Here is a 21283-nt window from a genome sequence, read left to right on the forward strand (position 1 = left end):
ACCCCACCACCGCCTGGTCAGCAGCCTATGGGCTATTCAGTACCACCACCAGCAACTTACCCAGGGCAGCAGCCCATGCCAAGTTATCCACCAGGTCCAGCTGTGAATCCATCTATGCCCTCTTATGGAGGAACTGCAGTCTCTCCTGTAACAGTAAGGGCATTCACTGCTTTTGTTTTGAGATATGACTCGGTATATGTTTTTCTACATTTTCTTTGTGTATATAAGTGTAAAACAATCCTAAAATTGAAAAGAAAGTTCTGAAAAGAAGTTTGAGTGAAAAGAGATATGGAACCTTTTCAAATGCAAGCAGTGTAGGTACATGTGACTTGAAACAAATGATGCTATATCTCACTCTCCAATAAGAAAATTTTGTTGTGAGTTCAAGTTTAATTAATATTGTCTTTCCTAACTTTACAAAGTATTTCCAGTTGTATGTACAGTATCATCAAACCTTAATTAATTTCAGCAGATTTAATGTCAGTGGGCCTTCTTGACCTTTCATTTTCTTGTAATTTGAGTATAAAAATGAACAACTATTTTGAGGTAGGGTTGTTTTCAGGTTTTTTCCATTACTTTTCTAACAAAATAAAATTGGTAACAGTGATCAGCTTTCCTAAGCAGTAAAACATAGACTCTTACTGTTTAACACTAATATGCACCTCAACTTGCTCTCATTTTAGCAAGGCACAATCACTGATGCACCAGGTTTTGACCCTCTGAGGGATGCAGAAGTCTTAAGGAAGGCCATGAAGGGATTTGGTGAGCCATCTTTGGATTACATTTCAGTTAAAAGTAGAATTGCAGCTTTGATTCAGCACTGACCTTTCTCCATTGTACGTGGGTACTGAGTGGGCTAGTTCACATTTGGTTGCCCTTGGTTATCAGCAATTATTGGAAGTTCATGTAGGCATAAACAACATAATGAGTTTGGTTTGGGATTTGGTTTTTTTTTCTGTCGATTCTTTCTGTGTTTGTGATTGGGAATAGAGCTTGAAGTTTTGTGATCATACACAACAATAGATACTGTAGATGAGCTAAAGGCATACATATCCTTCATCTGGGTTTGGAAAAGATAGGATCAAATGGAAAGAGAAAGCTGAGTCCTCACATGATGTGCATGCTCATTTTGTGGTGTTTGTGTGCATGTACAGGAACTGATGAGCAGGCGATTATTGATTGTCTTGGAAGTCGTTCCAACAAGCAACGACAGCAGATAATCCTGTCCTTCAAAACAGCTTATGGAAAGGTAAATCCATTGTGAGAATGGAAGGAAAAAGAAGTAAGAGCCTACATTCCTTTCTGGAAGTCAGAAGAATTAGTGTTAGGAAAAAAAGATTGGAAGTTGCTTTAGGGGAAGATGGTTCATAAGTCATAGCCTGTTCAGGGTTCTGCATTTTACCCACTCTTGACTTCTTCATGCAGTGCTTCAGATGAAACATATAAAGCAGTTTCTCTGCTAAATGGTTACTTTGACTCTTTGCTCTGTGCAGTCTATTTAATTGGACCTTAATTACCTCAATGCACATATTCTATTATGTTGGTTTTAGTGTTGAGTGGAATAGCTTTACTTCCAAGAGGCATTATTGATGCTTATGCATAAAGAATTCTAATTAAAATGTGTATTTTTGGTTCTTTCTTTTGTCAGTTTTTGTCTTTATGCATTTTTTTCCTGTTTTTCCTTCTCATTAGGATTTGATCAAGGATCTCAAGTCTGAGCTATCAGGTAACTTTGAGAAGACCATCTTGGCACTGATGAAGACACCTGTCATGTTTGATGCTTACGAAATCAAGGAAGCTGTAAAGGTTTGTGGAGGAGATAGAGATTTATAAGATAGAGGATATACTTGAGCTGGTAAAATTTTTGGTTGCCATTTAAAAGCTTGGACTTACCTTCCCTCCTCTCTATCCAAATATTCAATATGTTTGACTGTTCTGTACTCTGTTTCTTGGAGGTATATGACTGCAAAATTGAGAAATGTTATTCCCATAGGTTAACAGTCTCTGCAGTTTGTTTGTTACATCATCTTGAGTAAGCCATTGAGGCTGCTCTCTTCTAAGACAGTCCCTGTGTGAGGCACCTTTATGTCTGGGGTTTTGCTTAGAGCTGTGATAGAACTGTCTATAAAACCACTCAACTTAGAGTTTCCAGTGACTTTACTACACTTGGTACTCAAGAATAGTTCAGAAAACTAGGTTCACCAATATTTTGGTTGAGGTGCACCTTCTTTTTATCTTTTCATCCACCCCAAATGTATATTTTTCTGGCCCATGCCATACCTTTTCTAAAATACTATGGAAGGTTTGAGTCCTTTCTCTTTAAGGCAATCAGACTGTTTTATAAACATTCAGATTTTTAGAGAAAACCAGGTCAAATATTTGTATCTCAAGACAGTATTTAAATGAAGGTGGAATAAATATTTCCATTACTGAGTCAATACATATATTTATGTGATTTTTGGTCACAATTTTAAAGTAACTACAAGGATGAAATCTTATTAGTTGTATTGTAGTTGCAACTGCTATCTATTAGTTAGTGGTAGTTGCCCATTAGAATTAACAAATATATCTTCAATGGTGAAGAAAATAAAAATATCTAAAATCTGGGGTGAAAGATGATGTTCTAAAATGAAAGTTTGTTTTCATAATTTTAATTATGTGTTCAATTTTTCATCTTTAACATGTATCTGTGTCTTGAAAACTTTAAAAGTAACATTTAAATTACTTGCTTTGACTTGTCCTATACAAGATTATGGTCTGAGGTTTTCTAAATATAGTTCTATTACATTTCTTTTATACTAGGTTGTAAAGGTAAGATGAGAATCTGAGATCTGTTTTCTCTTCATGCTTTGTTTTAGGGCATTGGCACAGATGAAAATTGTCTCATTGAAATCTTAGCTTCTCGCAGTAATGAGCACATTCAGGAACTCAACAGGGTCTATAAAGCAGGTTAGATTTGTTTCATCAGATTTTTCTTCCTTGTCTTACTTAATCCCTGATTGACAGTATAAATTTAGGAAATGAGCAGGGCTGTATGATGATTTGTGACTGCATCTCTTTTCCAGAATTCAAGAAAACTCTGGAGGACGCAATAAAAAGTGACACATCTGGACACTTCCAGAGGCTTTTAATTTCACTTGCTCAGGTACTTGCCTGCTGGGATTTTGGAATTTTGTTTGTGTGTGTGCTTGTAGGTGTCTTTCTTTTTTGTAAGTGTTTAAAATGCTCATCAAGGCTCATCAATAACACTTCTGTATCTGGACATTCAGGGAAACAGAGATGAAAGTACAACTGTCGACATGTCTCTTGTCCAACAAGACGTGCAGGTCAGTAGAAATGCTTCCATCATTTCTAAGTATAGTCTAGTCAATACATTGAAATTTGACTTTGTGATTTCTGCTTACTGTTGGTTTTGGACACCTTGTGACTTCTTCTGATGTAGTGCTTATATTCAGTGGATGGAAGTGATATGAAAAGCCCTGCCAGAGCATTAGAGCCATGTAGGTCCATTGCAGAGATGAAGATCATGGGAATATAGTTCATAGGATATTTTTTCTCATTTTGTCAGCTTCTGGGTTTTCCAAGTCTTGAATGACTCCATTGTGCTGCTTATTAAGGAAATTGTCCAGTGATTTGAGGTGATCTGTGTGTGGATTAAATTTTAATCTACTCAACACCTGCATTAGCCTTTGTCTGTTATTTAAGGAACTCTGGATTTTTGCAGCAAATAAGGCGTTTAGACTTAGTAACACTTGCCCCATTACTTTTTTTTGTGCATTCCATTTCATCACATAGCAAAGGGAAAACCCTGGAATGTTACAGCATATGAATGTTTTAGCATAAATGACTACTGTCATTTAAATAGTAATTTAATTAGATTTCTATGTATTACTGTGTCTTAGTCAAAAGACAAGAGTGTCCCAGAACACAAGTGTAAAAAAAAAAAAAAGCTAGATGTAGGGACTCTTAGGAAGAACAATTTTCCAGGTACTTTTCAAACAATTTCCCCTCCTTTAGTAATCTGGACTTCTCATTTTTGAGCACCTAAGCATTAGTAAGTTAGGAAGACTGCAAGCATAGCAAACTATAGGAAGGAGGGTTAGAACTAGTTGCTATTTATTGCTTGCTCCTCTTTTCCAGCAGTACATAAACTAAGTATTAAAACAGGAGAGGATTTAAGGAAGGAAATTCGTAACTCAGTTGTTCAGCCTGACTGCTTTTCTGAGTAATGTAGTGTGTATTGCCTTCTGCATTCAGGAGTTATATGCAGCTGGAGAGAACCGTCTAGGAACTGATGAATCCAAATTCAATGCCATTCTGTGTGCAAGAAGCAGGGCTCACCTCAGAGCAGGTAATGGTATCCTCTGTATAAACAGCAACCTGATTCTATTGTTTGTAATGGTAAAAACGTACAGCACTGCTCTGTGACTGAATTTGCCCCATGTGTAAAATGAGTGCAGTGAGATGTCAGTGAAGAGAGGGAGAAAGCTGCTGAGGGAAAGGGTGCACAAATGCTACACATTATATTCATCTTTCTTAAATATCAGAGCAGATAGAGGTCATATTTGTTCAAGTGTTTCTTTGATAAAAGAATTAAAAAACTACAATTGTTTCAGTTTTATATGCTTGTGTGTGCACAACACACTTGCAATCTTTCCCTTACCCTTTTACTTGCTGAGGATTAGGTGTGACATCAGTCTGTAGTGGTGGAAATGTTTTAGTAACTACATAGAGCTTTTAAAATATGCTATATATTGAGGCACTTATATGGATGAAAGGGCTGTGTGTGAGAACCTGCATAGTTTCCTTTTAATTTTATGGGCACCCTTTCCTAGAAGAATTTTCACTATTTCCCTTACAGTGGTTTCTTGGGCTAGGCCTTTAACAACAAGGACACAGCTAGGCAAGCTAGAAGGAGCATGATGACATGGAAATGGAACAATGTGGTTGATAACGAGTATTTGTCTTTGAGATGTTAAAACTTGTGTGAGTGCACTGTAGGGTCACCTTGGGAAGTGTGATTGGAATGAAGCCATCCAGCACGCACCAATGCCACCTCTTTTTGCAAAGGTAACTTCTGAAGTCTTTCTTTTCCATTAACAGTCTTCAGTGAGTACCAGAGGATGTGTAACCGTGACATTGAGAGAAGCATATGTCGTGAGATGTCTGGAGACCTGGAAAGGGGCATGCTGGCTGTAGGTATGTGTCATGTGAGCAAGTTCATTCCTGGTATTTCACTACAGCTGGCTCAGATGAGTAGTGATTCCAGTTTTCTGCTTTTTATGCTGACCTTTCTGTGAAGTCACTTGTGGTTAATAAAGCAGGGCACTAATTCACCTCATAAATGACAGATGAAGCTTTTGCTTCAGGCAACCACAGAATTTAAATTTCACATGTTAAAATGGATAGAGAATTATTAACTGAACTTGACAGTGAAGAGAACTTGTACCAACTGCTGAGAGGAATATTTGGGACAGCTTTGGAAATTCAGCAAATTATAGGCATTAACCCTCTAATTAGTTACCTCTACCTCTTTTTAGGAGAAAGAAAACTTAAATTTGATTGCAAAGAGGCTATTTTTTTACATGTTTCCCATGGTTACGGATTTGTTAAATCTTTGGTTTTATTGCCTCCAGTACTTCTGAGGAGTGGAAACTCTTACCTCAGGTCCCTTGGGAAGTAGTTCTTGTCCCTTGGGAGGTAGTCACTGATTTTCATGAGGCTGAGACAAGGCCTCAACTTATGCAGTAGTTTTCTCTGAAGTGTTTTGTTCTAGCTATAATTGTGAACCTCTTTATCTCTCTCATCTTTTGTCTTTACATCTCCATTTCTTTTTCTGCTTATTACTGTAAATATACTGTGGTATCTGGACCTGTTGCTTTAAAAGTGGTGTTCTTTGATTTTGAATATGGTAGTGAGGTAAGAAAAAAAACCAAACCAAAACAAAAAAAAACCCAAACCCCCCAGTCCAAAAAACTCCACCAAAGTAAATAGGAAAAATGATGTGTCATTTGGAAATGAGATAGGAGAGGATATTTGGCTCAACCACAATAGATTTTTTTTTTAACTTGAGCTTTGTAACAAAATCTTGGAAAATGGGAATCAAATTTAAAAGCCTCAATTTTTCACTCCTGTCTTGTGTATATGTGAACTATGTTACTACTGCTCTTACTCTACTAGGCCAAGTTGTCACTATATTGGCCTTTTAATGACCCAAACTGCATCTAACTGATAGTCTGTGATATATTTGCAGACCTTTTCCAGGATTCAAAATTTGCATACTCATAAAGTATTAGAAAACCAAACTTAGGAAAAATATGTGTTTCCCAGTGTTTATAGAGAAAGTTTGCCTTGGTAAAGAAACTGTACTGTCAGAGCCAGGAACTCCTTTGATTTCATGGAGCTTTGCAGTGACTTGACAGGTCTCCATGTAGATACAGAGTCAAAACTGGGACTGTAGCTTGGAAACAAGTCAATAGCCTTTTGAGCAAGGCTTGTCATTAATAATCACAGAATGGCTCCTTTTATTGAATAGATTTTGTGGGGTTTTTTTTATTTATATGTATATATACATATATCTATATCAATCAATGATAGTATCATTTGTTCTGTGAAGCTTATTTTCAGGTAAAAAGGGTTTTCTAATATTTAAAATATTTAATTTTGCTTTCTTTAAAGCTTTCTGGATTGTACAACTGGTAACTTACAATAACATCTTTAAACATCTTAAAAGTGCAAGTGTGTTGTTTTAGCTAAAGACAGTGATACAGAAACATGCACTTCATTTTTCTCATTCATTTTTAAATTGTATTTTACGTATCATTGACAGCTGTGTGGTAAACTGCTATCTCTCATCTACATTTTCCTACTCAGAAAAGTACTTTTTCCTATATAGAATGTGTGTTGCTGTGAAATACGTATTTAGGTTTTCCCCTTTGGTTCTGTATTGGTTTTATGTGATTGATTTTGATTCCTTTCTGTGCTATAAAATGTCAGGTGTGCTCTGTTTTCTCTATAGTTTGCCGCAGATTGCATGATTGTTTACCTGTAGCCAGCATTGGAACAATATACTAATTCTAATTCTGATGTGTGATGGAAGATTCTTTCACTATCCTGATTAATATGAGAATAATTTGATTTAGATTTTCCTCTTTCAGATTTCTAATGAACTGTGCTAATTAAATATAAAATCTAATCATTACTAAATGACTAAATGAGCATGTTAAGAAATTTTCAGGAGTCCTGGCAAACTTTGTGGCTTAAAAAGCCTTTAAAATAAGGGTGAGTTTTCTATCATAGGTGACTTCCCAAATTGTATTAGGGCAAGACTTGAATTTGTCACAGCTTGTAGATGCATGGCCTAAAAATTCTGTAATTAAGAAGCCAGGAGCACCACTCACTATATGTTCCTTCAGGTTTTATGCCCCTGCCCCATCCCCTCTTTCCCCTTCATAAGCAAGAATCTGGTCATTAGACTTTAAAAGTTCATTATGGCTGCTTCACACAAGATGGTTTCTAGGGACAGAAGGGTTTGCTTTGGGCCATGAAGTACAGGTTCTTTAACTTTATTGCAGTTACTGATTGAATTAAAAATCATTTCAGTGACTAACTTCCACTGAAGGAGTGGAAGATGCTTTGTATCAAGTATATGTTTATGTCAAATTAAAGCATGTGACTATCTAGGATAAACTGAAAAAATTACTGAGTTCTGGTTGAGAAGAGATGCCTGATTTCTGTAATATTGTTCCTTTTTGCAGTTAAGTGTCTCAAGAACACACCAGCTTTTTTTGCAGAGAGATTGCAGAAAGCTATGAAGGTAGGTGCCTGTGAGAAATTACATAAACTTACAGCGTGGGGTTTTTTTAAATGCTTGTACAGCTCATTGGAATGAACTGTTCATCTGAAGGGATTACATTTTCAGTGGGCAGATGACTAACAGGATGCAGTCATTATTATTAAAGGCTGGAAAAATCTAGCTCATGCAATCCATTTAACAAAAAGAGGAATACAACCATACCTTAAACAAAGAAAGTCTTCACTTGGTACCACACAAATATGCTTAAAACTCATTGAAATTGAAATCTTTTAAGTAGGGAGGTCTACCAGAAGTAAGTAAATAGGTCATTAAACTCACCGAATTTACTGACCCCCTGTCCCTCTGTCAATTCCCCTCGTGTTTTTCTGAACTGTTCTTGTGCAGAGAAATTGCTTAGTGTCCTACCCCTATATTTAATTTATTAAAGCAGGATAGGTCAAATTCTCTCCCAGCTTATTGAAGTCAGTGGGGTTATGCTAGCAAACAGCCATTTGTGGGGTGATGATTTATTTTATATTTTTACTTCTGCTGTATCATATAGCATTTCCACACATTATTAATATGTTCTATTGTTGTTCTATTTGTTTCAGGGAGCAGGAACAAAAGACAGAACTCTGATTCGTATCATGGTGTCGCGCAGCGAGGTTGATCTGCTGGACATACGAGCAGAATACAAGCGGATGTATGGCAGATCTCTCTACACAGATATCACTGTAAGACCTGGAGAGTTTCTCTTTCCTTCTATGACATCCTTTCTGCTAGTAGAACATGGATCTTTACATTGAGCAGCTATTAACTGCATGGTGTCGCTGGCTGTTGATTTGCTGCATTCATCAGGAGAGTGGAGGCTGATGTGCCAGAGAACAGACAGCCCTTGCTTTTGCATGGGGGTTGGATGAGCTAGAAATGGGAAGGAAGCTAACACACAAGGAAGGAAAGGGAAATTGGTCCAGAAGGGTTTCAGAGACCTGGTTTCGAGTCTGTTCTCTGTCCCAATTTCTGTGTATCATCTTGTAGAAACCACTTAGTCATCCAACTGAGTAACAATGGTGCTCTACTTTGTGTGCGTTGAAAGAATGTAAAAGCTCTTAAAAATCTTTTAAAAGATTGCCTTCTCTTTCTCTTGAAAGTACAAGATTTTGAAAATAGACTGTAGAAAGATCCATACTCCTACTACTATTAAGAGTTGTAGCAACAGTGGATGAGGATGCCTAGCCAATGGGGAGGGTAATAAAATCAGGAGGAGAGTGAGTGGTGCCACCTTGTAATGAGAGTGCCAGATCTGTTAGGGCCCTATATTTTTTTCTGCTGTTGTTACTGAGGGGCTATTACTTGGTACTGTTTGGAAAGAAACCTGCAAATATTTTGAAAGATAGTGGATGCCAAATGTCTTGATGGGACTCTTTTGCCAGAAACTATGTGGTCTTCCTGCCCATGCACCACAGAGGATTACTCAGCTTTTACTGAATGTGTAACTCTGGAGTGAAGATGTGCTTCTACTACAGTAGTTACATGCCCTGTGACCACCAATGTATGAGTGAAAAGCGGTGAGGCAGTGGAAAAGCTGTATATCTCTTCCCCCACAGCTTCTCTTTTATGTAGAACTAAAATTTACCATTCAGGACAGAACAGGCCATACTCATTTAATGGATTGAACTCAGTCAAAACTTGGTTTCAGTAAATATGGGGCATGCATGTGCACAGTTACGTGCTTCTTATTTCTGTAAAAGCCAGAAAACATTGGAAAGAAGGTTCTTAGATCTTCAGCCCTGGCTTCATCTCTTTTGGTTGTTCTTCAGCTTTTCTTTTTCTGGTTTCCTTTCCAGGGTGATACTTCAGGAGACTACCGGAAAATCCTGCTCAAGTTGTGTGGTGGAAATGACTAAATTGAGAATTGAGCTTTTCTTTAAAAAGCTGCTATTTTCATGTTTTTGCCATTAAAGCATCTATTTTTCTCCAAAAGTAAATGTATAATGACCTGCTTCTTCTAAAGCAATTGCATTTTAAAAGATCATATTGCATATATCTTCTCTTTATTCTCTTCAGTTCAAAAATAGTAGGTAATAAATGCCAAAATCCCCACAAATATCAAACTTATGTGCCATCTGCTCAGGATTCTGTATAGCATTCCCAGCAGTCCATGAATGACAGGTCATTATTCCTTTTCTCCTTAGATGAAATAATGTTTGTTTTCTGAAACAAAAATCACAGTTGTATGATTTAAAGCTTTATTTTGTATAAAAATTGCGTGCCATTTTAATGCAAGTTTTATATATATTGTATGCAGAGTTGGTTTCAGGCTAGCCAACTCCCTGGTGTGGAGATAGCAACCCTGAGTTTTTGTGTTTAGTTAAGATTGTTTTGAAGAAGTTTTGTTAAGTTCTGTTTTCCTTCCTTGATTGTTTTCACGGAGGATGTGTTCCACATTTCATTCTTGCTAAAGCTACTGTCACAAGGCAGTAGTAATGTTGACAGTAGTAAAGAGTCTATGGTCAATGTTTAAAGGTTTTGGATTGTGCCTTAAATATATGTATGTAAGAAGAGATTATGAAATTAAAGCTGTCTTCTAAGTCTTTGCAGACAATGCTGTTTGGTGTTCATGTTGATTTAGGTGTGAGTGATGGCTCAATTTATGTAATTTAGGTTTTCCATAGAAGCTCTCTGCTTGAATCCATGGGATTATTGAGAAAGAGATTGGGACCTGTGTGCTGTTGATGAGCAATTGCATGTACATGCTATACTTAATCTGTAGTTATTGCTCAGTATTTTCATTTTGTGTGTTGTAATTTTTCTTATTCTTGGGACTCTGAATTTTTATTCTGCTGGCATGGATGACATCTCTTCAGCTTGTTGTTCTCAAAATAGAAACATGTAAAGGAAAAAGGTATAAGGGGGGAAGAGGTTTTCTACCTAGGTCATTGAAAATAGACTGCTTCTTAATAAAGAATGTGCAGACTCCTCTTATTTCACACACATATGCACGTGCTCTCTCCATTCTGTAACGGTCAGGCAGGTCTTTTTTCCTAGAAGTTGTGTTGCTGTTTGACTTGAAAGAAAATGGGGTTGTCATGGATTTAATTCTGGATTGCATTGTCACTATGGCAAGGGAAAAGAGTGTAAAGATTACAGAATATGGTAGCTGTGCATTCAAATGACAAATTCTGACTAGGATGTGCTGACAGGACTCCTGTTTCAGTCAATGGCAGCAATGTGACCTACATCCAAAGCTAGACCACTCCATACACTTATATCTGCCAGACAGTTTGAGCATGTCTTGAGAGGAAGTTGCAGCTGAAAGTCTTATCTTCATTGGCTGACACCAATAGCAGGAGTTCACTTTGCTGGGGAAGGAGTAAACCTTTGGATTAAGGGAAGTTTGTTAGCTGTGCTTCACTCCTGAACCCCACCTGGTCTTGTTTTCTTCCTGACAGTGCTGTATTTGAAATGCAATTTTGATAAAGTAGGGCTGCAGAAAGATTAAAAAAAACCCACAAAGCTTTGAAACAGTTCAGATTTGCAAAAAGCAAATACGTGTTTATTATGAAGCACAGGAACACAGAAGGCAAACTACAGCTGAGGATTGTTTATCCCTGCACAAATTCTGGAAACATAAGCTTATTAAATGAACAAAAGTGCAATTGTTTATGACAACCACACTGTTACATTTGGCTGTCTTCTATCTTCGCAGTGCTCAGCTGGTATCTGTATAGAGAAGAGTTGATGTAGTTATTTTTGGTTATGAGATCAGGATCAATCTTTGTAGATAAATCTTATTTCAAACATGAATTCTGCTACTCTAAAGTGGGGAATTTGATTCATAGACTCATAGAAGGAAGTTCCGATCTGCAACTCTTGAGCCATTTGTCAATTGTAATTTTAAATAAAATTACATTAAATTTACATTAAAATGCAAATTTTAATGGATAAAAGTTGGTAAGGACATGTCAGTTGTGGTGACCAGATCCACACAGCCAACTGCAAGAACTAAAAGCCAGCACAAACTCTAAAGTTGTCTGCTTTGAGCTCACCTTTTATCATGTAAGTGCACTATAGCATACCCATGTGTATGTACTCATGTACAGCTATCTTAAACTAACAAACAAAAAACCCAACACTGACAAAACTGACTTCATATCCGTGTCTGTGGATGCTTATACCTTTCCATGAGTGGTTTGTTTTTCACCAGGAGTGTCTCACCTTGTTAAATGCACTATTGATATTTGGACAGACCATTGTAAGAAGCTGTGTAGAACAGCTGGATTCATCCAACTGATTTCTGTTGTGGTTTAATTTATTCCAAAAATGTTTATTCAGGAACACTTTTGTGTGAGGAGCTTGCATGTCAAAGCTGGATTTAAGACATAAAATGGTAAGGCCTCCAATACCTTTCTTTTAAAAAAAATTATTTTGTTGCCCTGCTTTCTTTTGTCATGAAGCCAAAGTATCAAAGGATCTTAAAACTGAAAACAGTCCTTGAGATTGCTTAGTCTATGCTGCTGCTCTAAGGTGTGGTGCTTGTTTAATAATTCCAGTGCTGGGAAAACTACAGTCATATCATTTCAGTGGTTCACTGTCCTTGTAAGAAAGCTTTGCATTGTGTTTTGCTTGAGCCTTTCTTGCTGCATTATTCCTTGTTTCATTCACTTTGCCAATGGGGAAGAGAACACCTTTTGTCTTTGTGGTAGTCTTACGCATTTTGTAGGTTACTTCAATCTTCTTTAGACTAAGCATCCCTAATTTAACAACCTTCCTGTGTAGCTCATGTATCAAGGTCCTTGGTTGGATTTTTGTTTGATTGGTGGTGGTATTCGTTGCCCCTCTTCCCCTTTTCTCCCAGCTCTCTTTAGTGGTTGTTGAAACCTGGTGTTCAGGTTTCAGCTAATGCCTTAGCTGCCCTGAATTGATTCAAGGAATTAGTTCACATCTTGTGGGAGAAAAGATGACATATTTGGTAATAATATATGTAACACTTTTTCAGCTTAGGTTATATCCAACTAGATACTGACCATCAAAAATGTCTATAAGTGGTGTTCCTGGAACGGTGGGGATTTTCGATGTCGTCTCACTGATGATGTTGAGGAGCGATTTGACTTCTGATTCTAGGTGCTCCACTGTTTTTATTACCTTCTAATGGAAACAAGGAAGAGAAGTGGAGAAAGGAGGTAGTCAAAGGGTCAAGTGTAAGGAATTGTACTGGATGTGTTTGCAGAAGTGCAAATCTAATGTCCCATAATGCTAACAGCTAATTTCATTCATATTGCGCAGTGCAGATTTAAATATTTCTTGTGTCCTGCTGGCCTCTAGTGGCACTAAGTATTAACACTTTGTTTTGCAAGAGTTACACCCCTGTATAAAGAATAACCCATCATTTTTTACTTCTTGGTGGGAGCTTTACGTTAATTTCTTTTAAATTTTTTTCGCATTTCTGAGCCACCATATATCCAATAAAAGAATCTGCATGGAAGAAGAGAGGACCTGATGGGGTGGAAAGAAGAGATCTGGGACTAGATCAGAAGAGAGGTAATGCTGCCATTTGAGAACTGACAGCATGAGGTTGGGGGACTACCCAGCTGGGAATAGCTAGCACATATCTTTTGAGTGCTTAAGACACCAGGGAAAAAAATCACTTTGCAGTTTTCCTAGAATCCTAGTCATAAAGTTCATTTAGCTCTTGTGTGCCTGCAGGGGTGAGCAGAAACTCCTCCTTCAGTCTTAAGAGTCACCCGCAGAACTCACATCTAGCCATGAGCCCATGTGAAACTTTACAAATATCAATTCTGAGATTGTTAGATTAAAGACATAGTTACAAATATTTTAGAAAGGTCAAAATATGTAATAGTGATTTGGTAATCAGTTGTTTGGAAATTCATCAAGATCATGTTTCTGCTAATGATGGCTTTGTGGGTAGTTACAAGACATGACATCTGAAAAAAATAGTCAGACCTTGACTAGACAAAATCAAGAAGGGTCAGTGTCTAGAAACATCCTTCTTTCTTTTCTCTGGTCAAAAGGATGGGACAGAGGTCTCTAAGGTTCAGAAGCCAGCACAGTGTCTCTTACCTCTTCAATAATATCTAGGCGTTCATGGATCTGATGTTCATTACACCAGTTTTCTCTTCCCAGACTTTCGGGTAACACACTGACAGGGTCTGCAGCAACTGGAAAAATAGCCACAGTTAATTAGCAGGTTCTTTGTACTAGCAGTCTTGCCTTTCTGACTTCTGAAGTGGTATTTTGCATGCTAAACAGCATTGTTTGTGAACCAAATGCAGGAATTTAACCTCTCTCCCAATAACTATAGCTGTCTCAGTGTTGTGAATGTCTCCTTACCAGTTTGTCATGGTTGGTTGGAAGAGGGTGTTTTCTCTTGCTAGGGCTTTTTTTGTTTGTTTTGGATTTGTGTGTGTTTGTTTTACATAATCTGTTTGTTCCTACCTGTGTAGGGTATGTTTATAGACTTGTAACTCTGCCTCTACAAGTATAAAACCTAAGCATTGGGGAGATCCTCCTTACATGTCAGTTCCAGTCAGACTTTCTTCAGAAGCAGCTGGTACAGTAAAGTTTTGAGCGTAGCTAAGTTTGTCCACTTTCTGAATGGATAAAAGCTGGTGATTCCTCTGTGCAGAAAGTTGCTCCTGACAGCCTGACTTTGCAATGGGAAGGGAAACAAGAAAAGTGTGTACAGCTGATGCCATTTGCTGACTAAGCCACTCGCATATGTCGCTATATACAGTCACTTATCTCTGTCAGTTATCTCTACTTACCTCTCAATACTCATGAGCTCTTGCTCTTTGAACTTTTCATTCTGCTGCTTCTGCTCCATGAAACACCTGCTAGTGTCCAATGGACCCAATTTCCTTTTCATAGCTTCTGTGCGACCTTCAGTAACACTTAAATTTAGTGCAGGTGCATAGAACTGTAGCAGAGCATTTTAAACCCCACTAAAGTGATAACATATCCTGCCCCATGTAAAGTTAGGTCTTGCTCATGTTTGAGGCTTGAAGCAGCATGATAATGAGAAAGCAGCAGTAACTCAATCTGTCATCATTTGATTGTTACAAAGAGAAAACTATGAGCTTATGTTATAATGAACGGTAAGAAACGTAAGAGCAGAAACTGGTTCTGTCTTCAGTACTGTTGTGCTTCAGCAGTGGTTTGGAACTGCTGCAGTGCTTCATTGCAAGTCTGTGCCAAGGTGTCTGAAGTGTAGATGTCAGATGATGGCAAGTGCATGTCAGTAAGGGTTGTAGTAATTGCAGTTTGATATGATGAGAGATGTACTCTGGGTTGAAACAGCATCATTGGAAGTGGAGGAGGAGGAGAGGATTAAAATGTGATTTAACATACTGGGCATTGTTTAGAAACTGGTCTGGCAGATCTTAAGATTTGGTTGGGGATTTTTTTAGTGCATTCACCAGGAGGTGGTGCTGTTAGGACAGACTCCCAAAGACTTCATCTACCTGTTTACAGACGAGTGCTGAAGTACATCAGGTACTTCAACACCAGCTGCTTTGCAGTTGTGCTTTTTTACCCCTTTACTGCTAGTGGTAATGGTGTGTTGTTACCGTTCTAACTTAGTGGTCAAGTAAATCATGCTACTTCTCAAAACTTTTGCTTCTCTAAGTGTTTTTTCCATCATTACTGGGGCAGTATGGAGATGCTGAAATTCTGTGTTAGAAATAGAGGTTACAAAGCAGTGACCAATGCTTGTCTGCAAACCTTTCCTACTAATAGGATAATAGCAATGTAAGTTCCATTTTGGTGTCAGAAATTAATAAAATTTCCACCGTCCCAGTATTCATAGCTCTAGCTCTTGGTGTCAAACCTGGTGGCCCAATTCAGCTGTATGCTGAGCTTTCACTCATCACGTTGGAGACAGAACCAAGGGCAAGCAGGAGACATGGTGACAAGGTAACTGCAGATCAGTTGATGACTACTGGGAACATTCCCAGATCTAACTATAAATGAGCTGTGCAAAGAAGCAGAGGAAATAATTAGGTGGAATAAAAGCAAATGGAACCACCAGGTGGGTGGTTGCTGCTGCTGTCTGAGCGGCCAGTACTTCGTCAGTGTAGATTTCTTCTGTTTCCTGAGTCCTGGCTTGAGGCTTCAGCTGCTCGAAAATCTCACTGTTAATTTGTTGTCTGGTTTTAGCTCTTAACCAATGGCTTTATCTCTGGGATGGGCTGTTCACAAGGCATATCCAGTCCTTTGTAAATATGGCACATATCTGGGTCACTGTGGTCAGGCAATTCAGCCGAAGCAGTAATTTCCATGTGCTCAAAGAGAATCACGTGTTACTTACGAGCACTGCCCTTCTCTGTATTGCAGTTGGTGAAAGAAAATGACACAATCTGCCTTTGACACTGACCTTACTCCAGCATCATCTCTACCACATGTAATAATGACAGTCACTGTGTAAAGGAAGCAAAGAATGGAAGGCTGCAAGCCATGTAAGCAAAAGAGTTAATGAATGGCCTTTTAGGATACTTCTGTGTACTGGATTTTTTTGTTGCTGAAGAACCAGTTTTTTAAATGAAAATTGGAATTTTTGCTTGTCTATGTTTCAAAGCACACGCATAAATGCAGAAAACTTTGATAGTAAACTTTAAAGTTAACAGTTTTAAAAGTAAAATGTTCTTTATCTGCCATGTAAATTACATATTTCAAATGTGTGGGTGTTTGCATCTTATGACAACTTAGGCATGTGTGTAGGAGGCATATTTCAACATATTAATCTCTCATTTGAAATTTAATGGACTATTTCACACAGATACTTGTTGTAACATTTCAATATGGCAGAGAGAACATTACCTTTCAGTTAATGCCCCATCTGCAAATTTCCACCTGATGCTTCCTGCAAGTGAGTTGCTTAGTTCAATTTCTGAAGTCCATTCTGTTTGATATATAGGTGGTTATTTTCCATCAGAAATCAGAACTCTCTTGTTCAAGGTAAGACAATGACTTATGCCTTTTTCTTCTGATTAAGTCCTCTGTGCTGTGTCAATGGTGCCCATAAATCTGGGTAGTTCTAACCACCCTGTCTGTGACGCAGTCACACACTATCAGAAGGAGCAGGAAAATGGAACATCTGAGTTGTTTCTAATAAGTATGTTTAATAAAAGCACATGCTTAAAGCTTGAAAGAAGTAGCATGATAAAGAGTAAAAATCTTTCTATCATGGTCAGTCTGACTGTACAAAACTTGATCTTATAGCAGGGGACAGAAAGAGCAATTAAGTAAGAATTTAAACAACCTTAGCAAACAGGTTAAGTGCCTTAGGTTTAGGGTATTTCTCAGTTATGTTCCTCTCTCTCCTGTACATTTGATACATTCTCCCAGCACTCCAAGATGTTGCTTCTACTCACTCTCTGAAGAAGTCCTCTTGTAGGACTGTCAGGATTCTGTCTGTCTGGATGCTGTTAAATGGTTCATTTTGATTCTCCAAGTAGTTGCTAATAGTAAGCATCAGAATAAACCTGAGCAACTCTCTCTTTTCTGCTGTTACTAGGACTGACAGAACTAGTGTATGAGATCACACAGATCTGGCAGGTCTTCATAACTACCCTTCCTAATGACACATTACTGGTCAAACTGAGGTTGCAGGCTTGATCTAGAAATTGCTGTATTGGGTTCTTTGGTATGTGTTACAGAGAAGGCCAAGATGAGTGACCACAGTGTTCCCCATTGGTCGTAAAATCTGTAAAATTCTTTTTGCCTCGTTCTATGATCTCTGTGGTTTTGAAAGTTAACTGTGAGTTCATGTTGTGCTCAGTAAGGCAGGAGGGGTAAAACAAAGCAGGCCACAAGCCAAGTAAAAGATACATGAGGTTGAAACAGGAACCAGATGGCAAATAAGGAAGCCTGAAAACGTGTGATAGACCAAGGGGAGTAAAGGAGAACATGTATAACGCTTCAAGAAAACATACTGTGCTGTCTTTTCTTTGCACTGCTTTAGGTTTAGCCGTATAATTTTATTCCTGGAGCATATAGTATAAGGTGGACAGATAGCTTTTAATGAGAAAATGAATGGGGATAGGAATGGGTTTAGATTTCAACAGGAAAAAACATCATGAACTTGAGGATAAAGTTCAAATGGTGAACCCACGAACCAATTTGGGAAGAATGCAACAGACCTCTGAAGGGATTTGCTGATCCTTGCCTAAATTATTCTTTCTCTAACGTAAGCGCTGAATTCTACTTTAACATGTGCATAAAACGTTGAAATGTTAGCTCAAGAAATTACACAGTTTACAAAAATGGTTGGTGAAGATAAATTGCAGCTGAATTTGGGAATGATTCAATTGCTTTGAACCTGAACTGATACTAATACCATCAGTACTAATGCTTTCAGACCTAAGACCATGTTAAACTAAGACTGTTAGCCTTATTTAATTTGGGGGGCTGTTCTTAATGGCATCAAACTTAGTTTCCAGTTACGTCAGCCCTTAATCAGATTGTCATCCTAGACATAGAAGTACTGAATTAACTCTCTGTATCAAAACCAGTTTCATTATCACCAGTATGCCCAAATTAATTTAAAACCACGTTATATATAACTCAAGCCTTATCAGATTTTATTGTTAGGGTATCAAAAATAATTGTTGTGGATAGAATGTGTTGTATTGGAAATGATTTTTAATGCACAGATTCCTTTCAAGTACTTACATGCTCAGGAGCCTATGTTTAATGACACAGAGCATCTTCCAGACTGTAATTCATAAAACACTAATGCTTAGCTGTGGTTTAGGCATCTCTGAAACACTTTGTAGAGTCTGGAGTTTCTAGTTGCTTAAAGATAAGGGAATTTTTGCCTTTAGTGATTACAATAAAGACTGCAGGAATTGAAATAAATGCATAAAATTTCTTAGCACCTCATACACTGCCATAGGTTACTGTGCTTCATTCACACTGCAGGAGTTTGCTTATATATGCACATGCATGTCAATATATAAATGTACACACACCTCTACTAGCTCTAGCATTTATGGCAGAACAACATTGTAAATTTCATACAGAGCAAATATGGAATATCCAAATTTGGAGATGGAAAGTAGACACTTTATAGTAGAAAACCAACAGTAGAAAGATCTTCTGAAATATGGGGTTGTGGGAATATTGGGTTTGCTTCTTTTTTTGTTGTTTTTTTTTTCTTTTGTTTGTGGGTTGTTGTGGTGTTTTTTGGGTGTTTGTTTGTTTGTGGGTTTTTTAAAAGTTATTTCAAGGAGGTACAATGAAAGTTTTTAATGCCTGAAGGTCTTCTGAGCAAGCAGCCAGGGAATATCCTCTGTGCTGCTACAAAGGAAAATGTCTACTGGGAATTGAACTGATAAGAGACATGACGTACATAATTTGCAGGTAGGTTACTCTAATTCATGCTGTAACTTACAATGATGCTTTGGGCTGCAAAAATGTTTCCCTTTATTACATAATTATTTCTGTGTGAATAGATATTTGTTATGGAAAGTAAGGCAAAGTGTTAGGAGGATTATAGCTAGAAGCTATACAGGACATACTTGTGGAGAAGGGGATGAGCTGTTTTAGGAAGAAGAGGGGCTGTGCCATAGTATATGTAAAGACTCAAAGTTGTGTAGAATTATTGAGCTTAAGGCTGGCTTGAGAGTGGAGCAGGTGAGATACCTAAGTATTGGATGCCACTATCAATTTGAGGATGACCACTGGTATCAGGGGGTAAAGAGTTTTTCAGATTTATGAGGACATGGCTTTTGGTCTGTGTTTAATATAATAGGAGCTTTGGTCATGGGGAGTGGATGAGGTGAGTTTGTGACTTATTAGTCAGCTCTGTGGCTGTTTGGTTTGCATATGAGTAAGTCGTGACAGTAGAAAGAAAGAAGATAGTACAGTAAAAGAATATCCTTGCAGGTTTTTTTCTAATACTTAAACAAGTCTATGAATGTTTTTGAAGGTACATTTTGTTCTGGTAGACTGTTCATGCATTCTACAACAACTTAGGAAGTAGAATAGTGAGTGAGGGGAAGATGCATACATAGATACACACTAGATCCTGTCATTCATGGCCAAGACTCACAACTGCTTCAACCAGAGCAGATCAGCTGCATTCATGAATAGAGCTACATCCTGCAGATGAACAGCAGGAGTCCTGTATTTCTAAACTCCTGACTGTTTTGGGAGTTTGATGTTAACCTTTGCTCTACATATGGAGGTTACAAGGTCCACAGAACCTAATAAATTGCTTTTAACTAAACATAAAAAACCCATAGGGCTTTACAGATATATAAAATCTGTAAAAAAGCTCACTTCTGTACAGAACCTCTATCTTCAGATGTCTCATGGTCTTAAACACATTTATTTCTAGGTACACTTTGTTGTGACAAACTATTTCTCCTTCCTTGCTGGAGCTCAGACATGAGTTTTGCAAAGACTGTAATCCTTGCATCAGAGACAATAATGCTGATAGGTTTCTATAAGGATGGAAAATACCTATAACACAGTGTATAGGTTAAAGCACTGCTAATTTATTAGTAGAGAAATATGAGTCCAAGTCTGGTTTAGAATAGAACATCTATCATAATTTTTTACTGTAGCTTTAATTCTATAGTGCGGTGGTTTAATCTCCTGGAGACAAAATGCTCTTCTGTGAGAATGCACATGGTCAATTTGGGGCAAAAGCTGGCTGTTCTGAAAGGATCTTTTTCTTTCTAGTTTCTAGGCAATGGTCTAGCTTATAGAGCTTCCCAGCTTTGATATTGCATGTGGATATCAAAGGATTCAAAATATTCTGAGAAGTCATAACATGTTAGATGAATGAAGAAAAACATTCATACACTTGGTTTACTTTAACTTGTGGTTAAAACCGAATGAAAATTCTGCTGTTTAAAAGCAAGTCATACCACAGTGTGGAGTATTGAGCAGCAGTGCATCCACTGGAGCTCTCCTCTTGCTGCCTCCCTAGTAGCATGCTCAGTATTTGGTTTGCTCAGCTAAATGGTGAGTCTAAGTGGGGCCAACCTGCTTACCAAGTACTTGTTCACCCAAGGACTCCAGGTCACCTCTCTGTCATGCATAAACATGGTGCAAAGACTTTGCTGTTGAGGTGCTGCACCCATGAGAACAATTTCCCTGAAGGTTTTTGTAAGAATGGAAACACATTTAAATGGGGCAGGTATTGGGCCCTAGGCTATATTGCATGCTAAAGCTGAGCAGCACCCCACAAACTAACCCAGCATCAGCAGCAAAGCACTATAGACTGTGGCCATCAGGCAGGAGCACGTGGTTGCATCCAGAAGGGCTCCTGTGCCAGCCTCTCCCCTGAACAACTCACAGGCTGAGCAATATGAATGTGACTTTTTTTTATATAATGGCTGAGTTAAAACGTAAATTTCACTTTGGCTAAATCCAAATGTTTTTGAAGAGGAACTCATGGGAGTTAGAATGAGGGGGATCTGTAAGGGAACCAAAAGTTAGATTCCTCCACTCAAAGATAGT

At 38.0% G+C, this 21283-nt stretch overlaps 2 protein-coding genes across 2 annotated transcripts in view; one reads left to right on the forward strand and one right to left on the reverse strand.

The window, feature by feature from the left end:
- ANXA11 (annexin A11) overlaps positions 1-9729 on the forward strand; it is a 12601-nt gene extending 2872 nt beyond the window's left edge. Inside the window, 13 exon segments of the mRNA XM_009073027.1 lie at positions 1-4; positions 6-153; positions 684-762; positions 1155-1249; positions 1693-1806; positions 2859-2949; positions 3066-3145; positions 3270-3326; positions 4258-4351; positions 5104-5199; positions 7758-7816; positions 8407-8529; positions 9643-9729. The exon segment at positions 1-4 is cut by the window's left edge and continues 214 nt beyond it. Of these exon segments, the coding sequence (XP_009071275.1) occupies positions 1-4; positions 6-153; positions 684-762; positions 1155-1249; positions 1693-1806; positions 2859-2949; positions 3066-3145; positions 3270-3326; positions 4258-4351; positions 5104-5199; positions 7758-7816; positions 8407-8529; positions 9643-9702 (1100 nt within the window). The 3' untranslated portion in view covers positions 9703-9729.
- A 3061-nt stretch (positions 9730-12790) lies between these two features.
- The window catches only part of PLAC9 (placenta-specific 9), a 9834-nt gene continuing 1341 nt past the window's right edge, over positions 12791-21283 (reverse strand). The window contains exons 2-3 of the mRNA XM_009073038.1: positions 13877-13974; positions 12791-12943 (exon numbers count right to left, since the gene is read on the reverse strand). Coding sequence (XP_009071286.1) covers positions 12791-12943; positions 13877-13974 — 251 coding nt within the window. The remainder of the gene's footprint in view (positions 12944-13876; positions 13975-21283) is intronic.

Source organism: Acanthisitta chloris, unplaced genomic scaffold (assembly GCF_000695815.1).
Source record: "Acanthisitta chloris isolate BGI_N310 unplaced genomic scaffold, ASM69581v1 scaffold21330, whole genome shotgun sequence".
NCBI lineage: Eukaryota > Metazoa > Chordata > Aves > Passeriformes > Acanthisittidae > Acanthisitta > Acanthisitta chloris.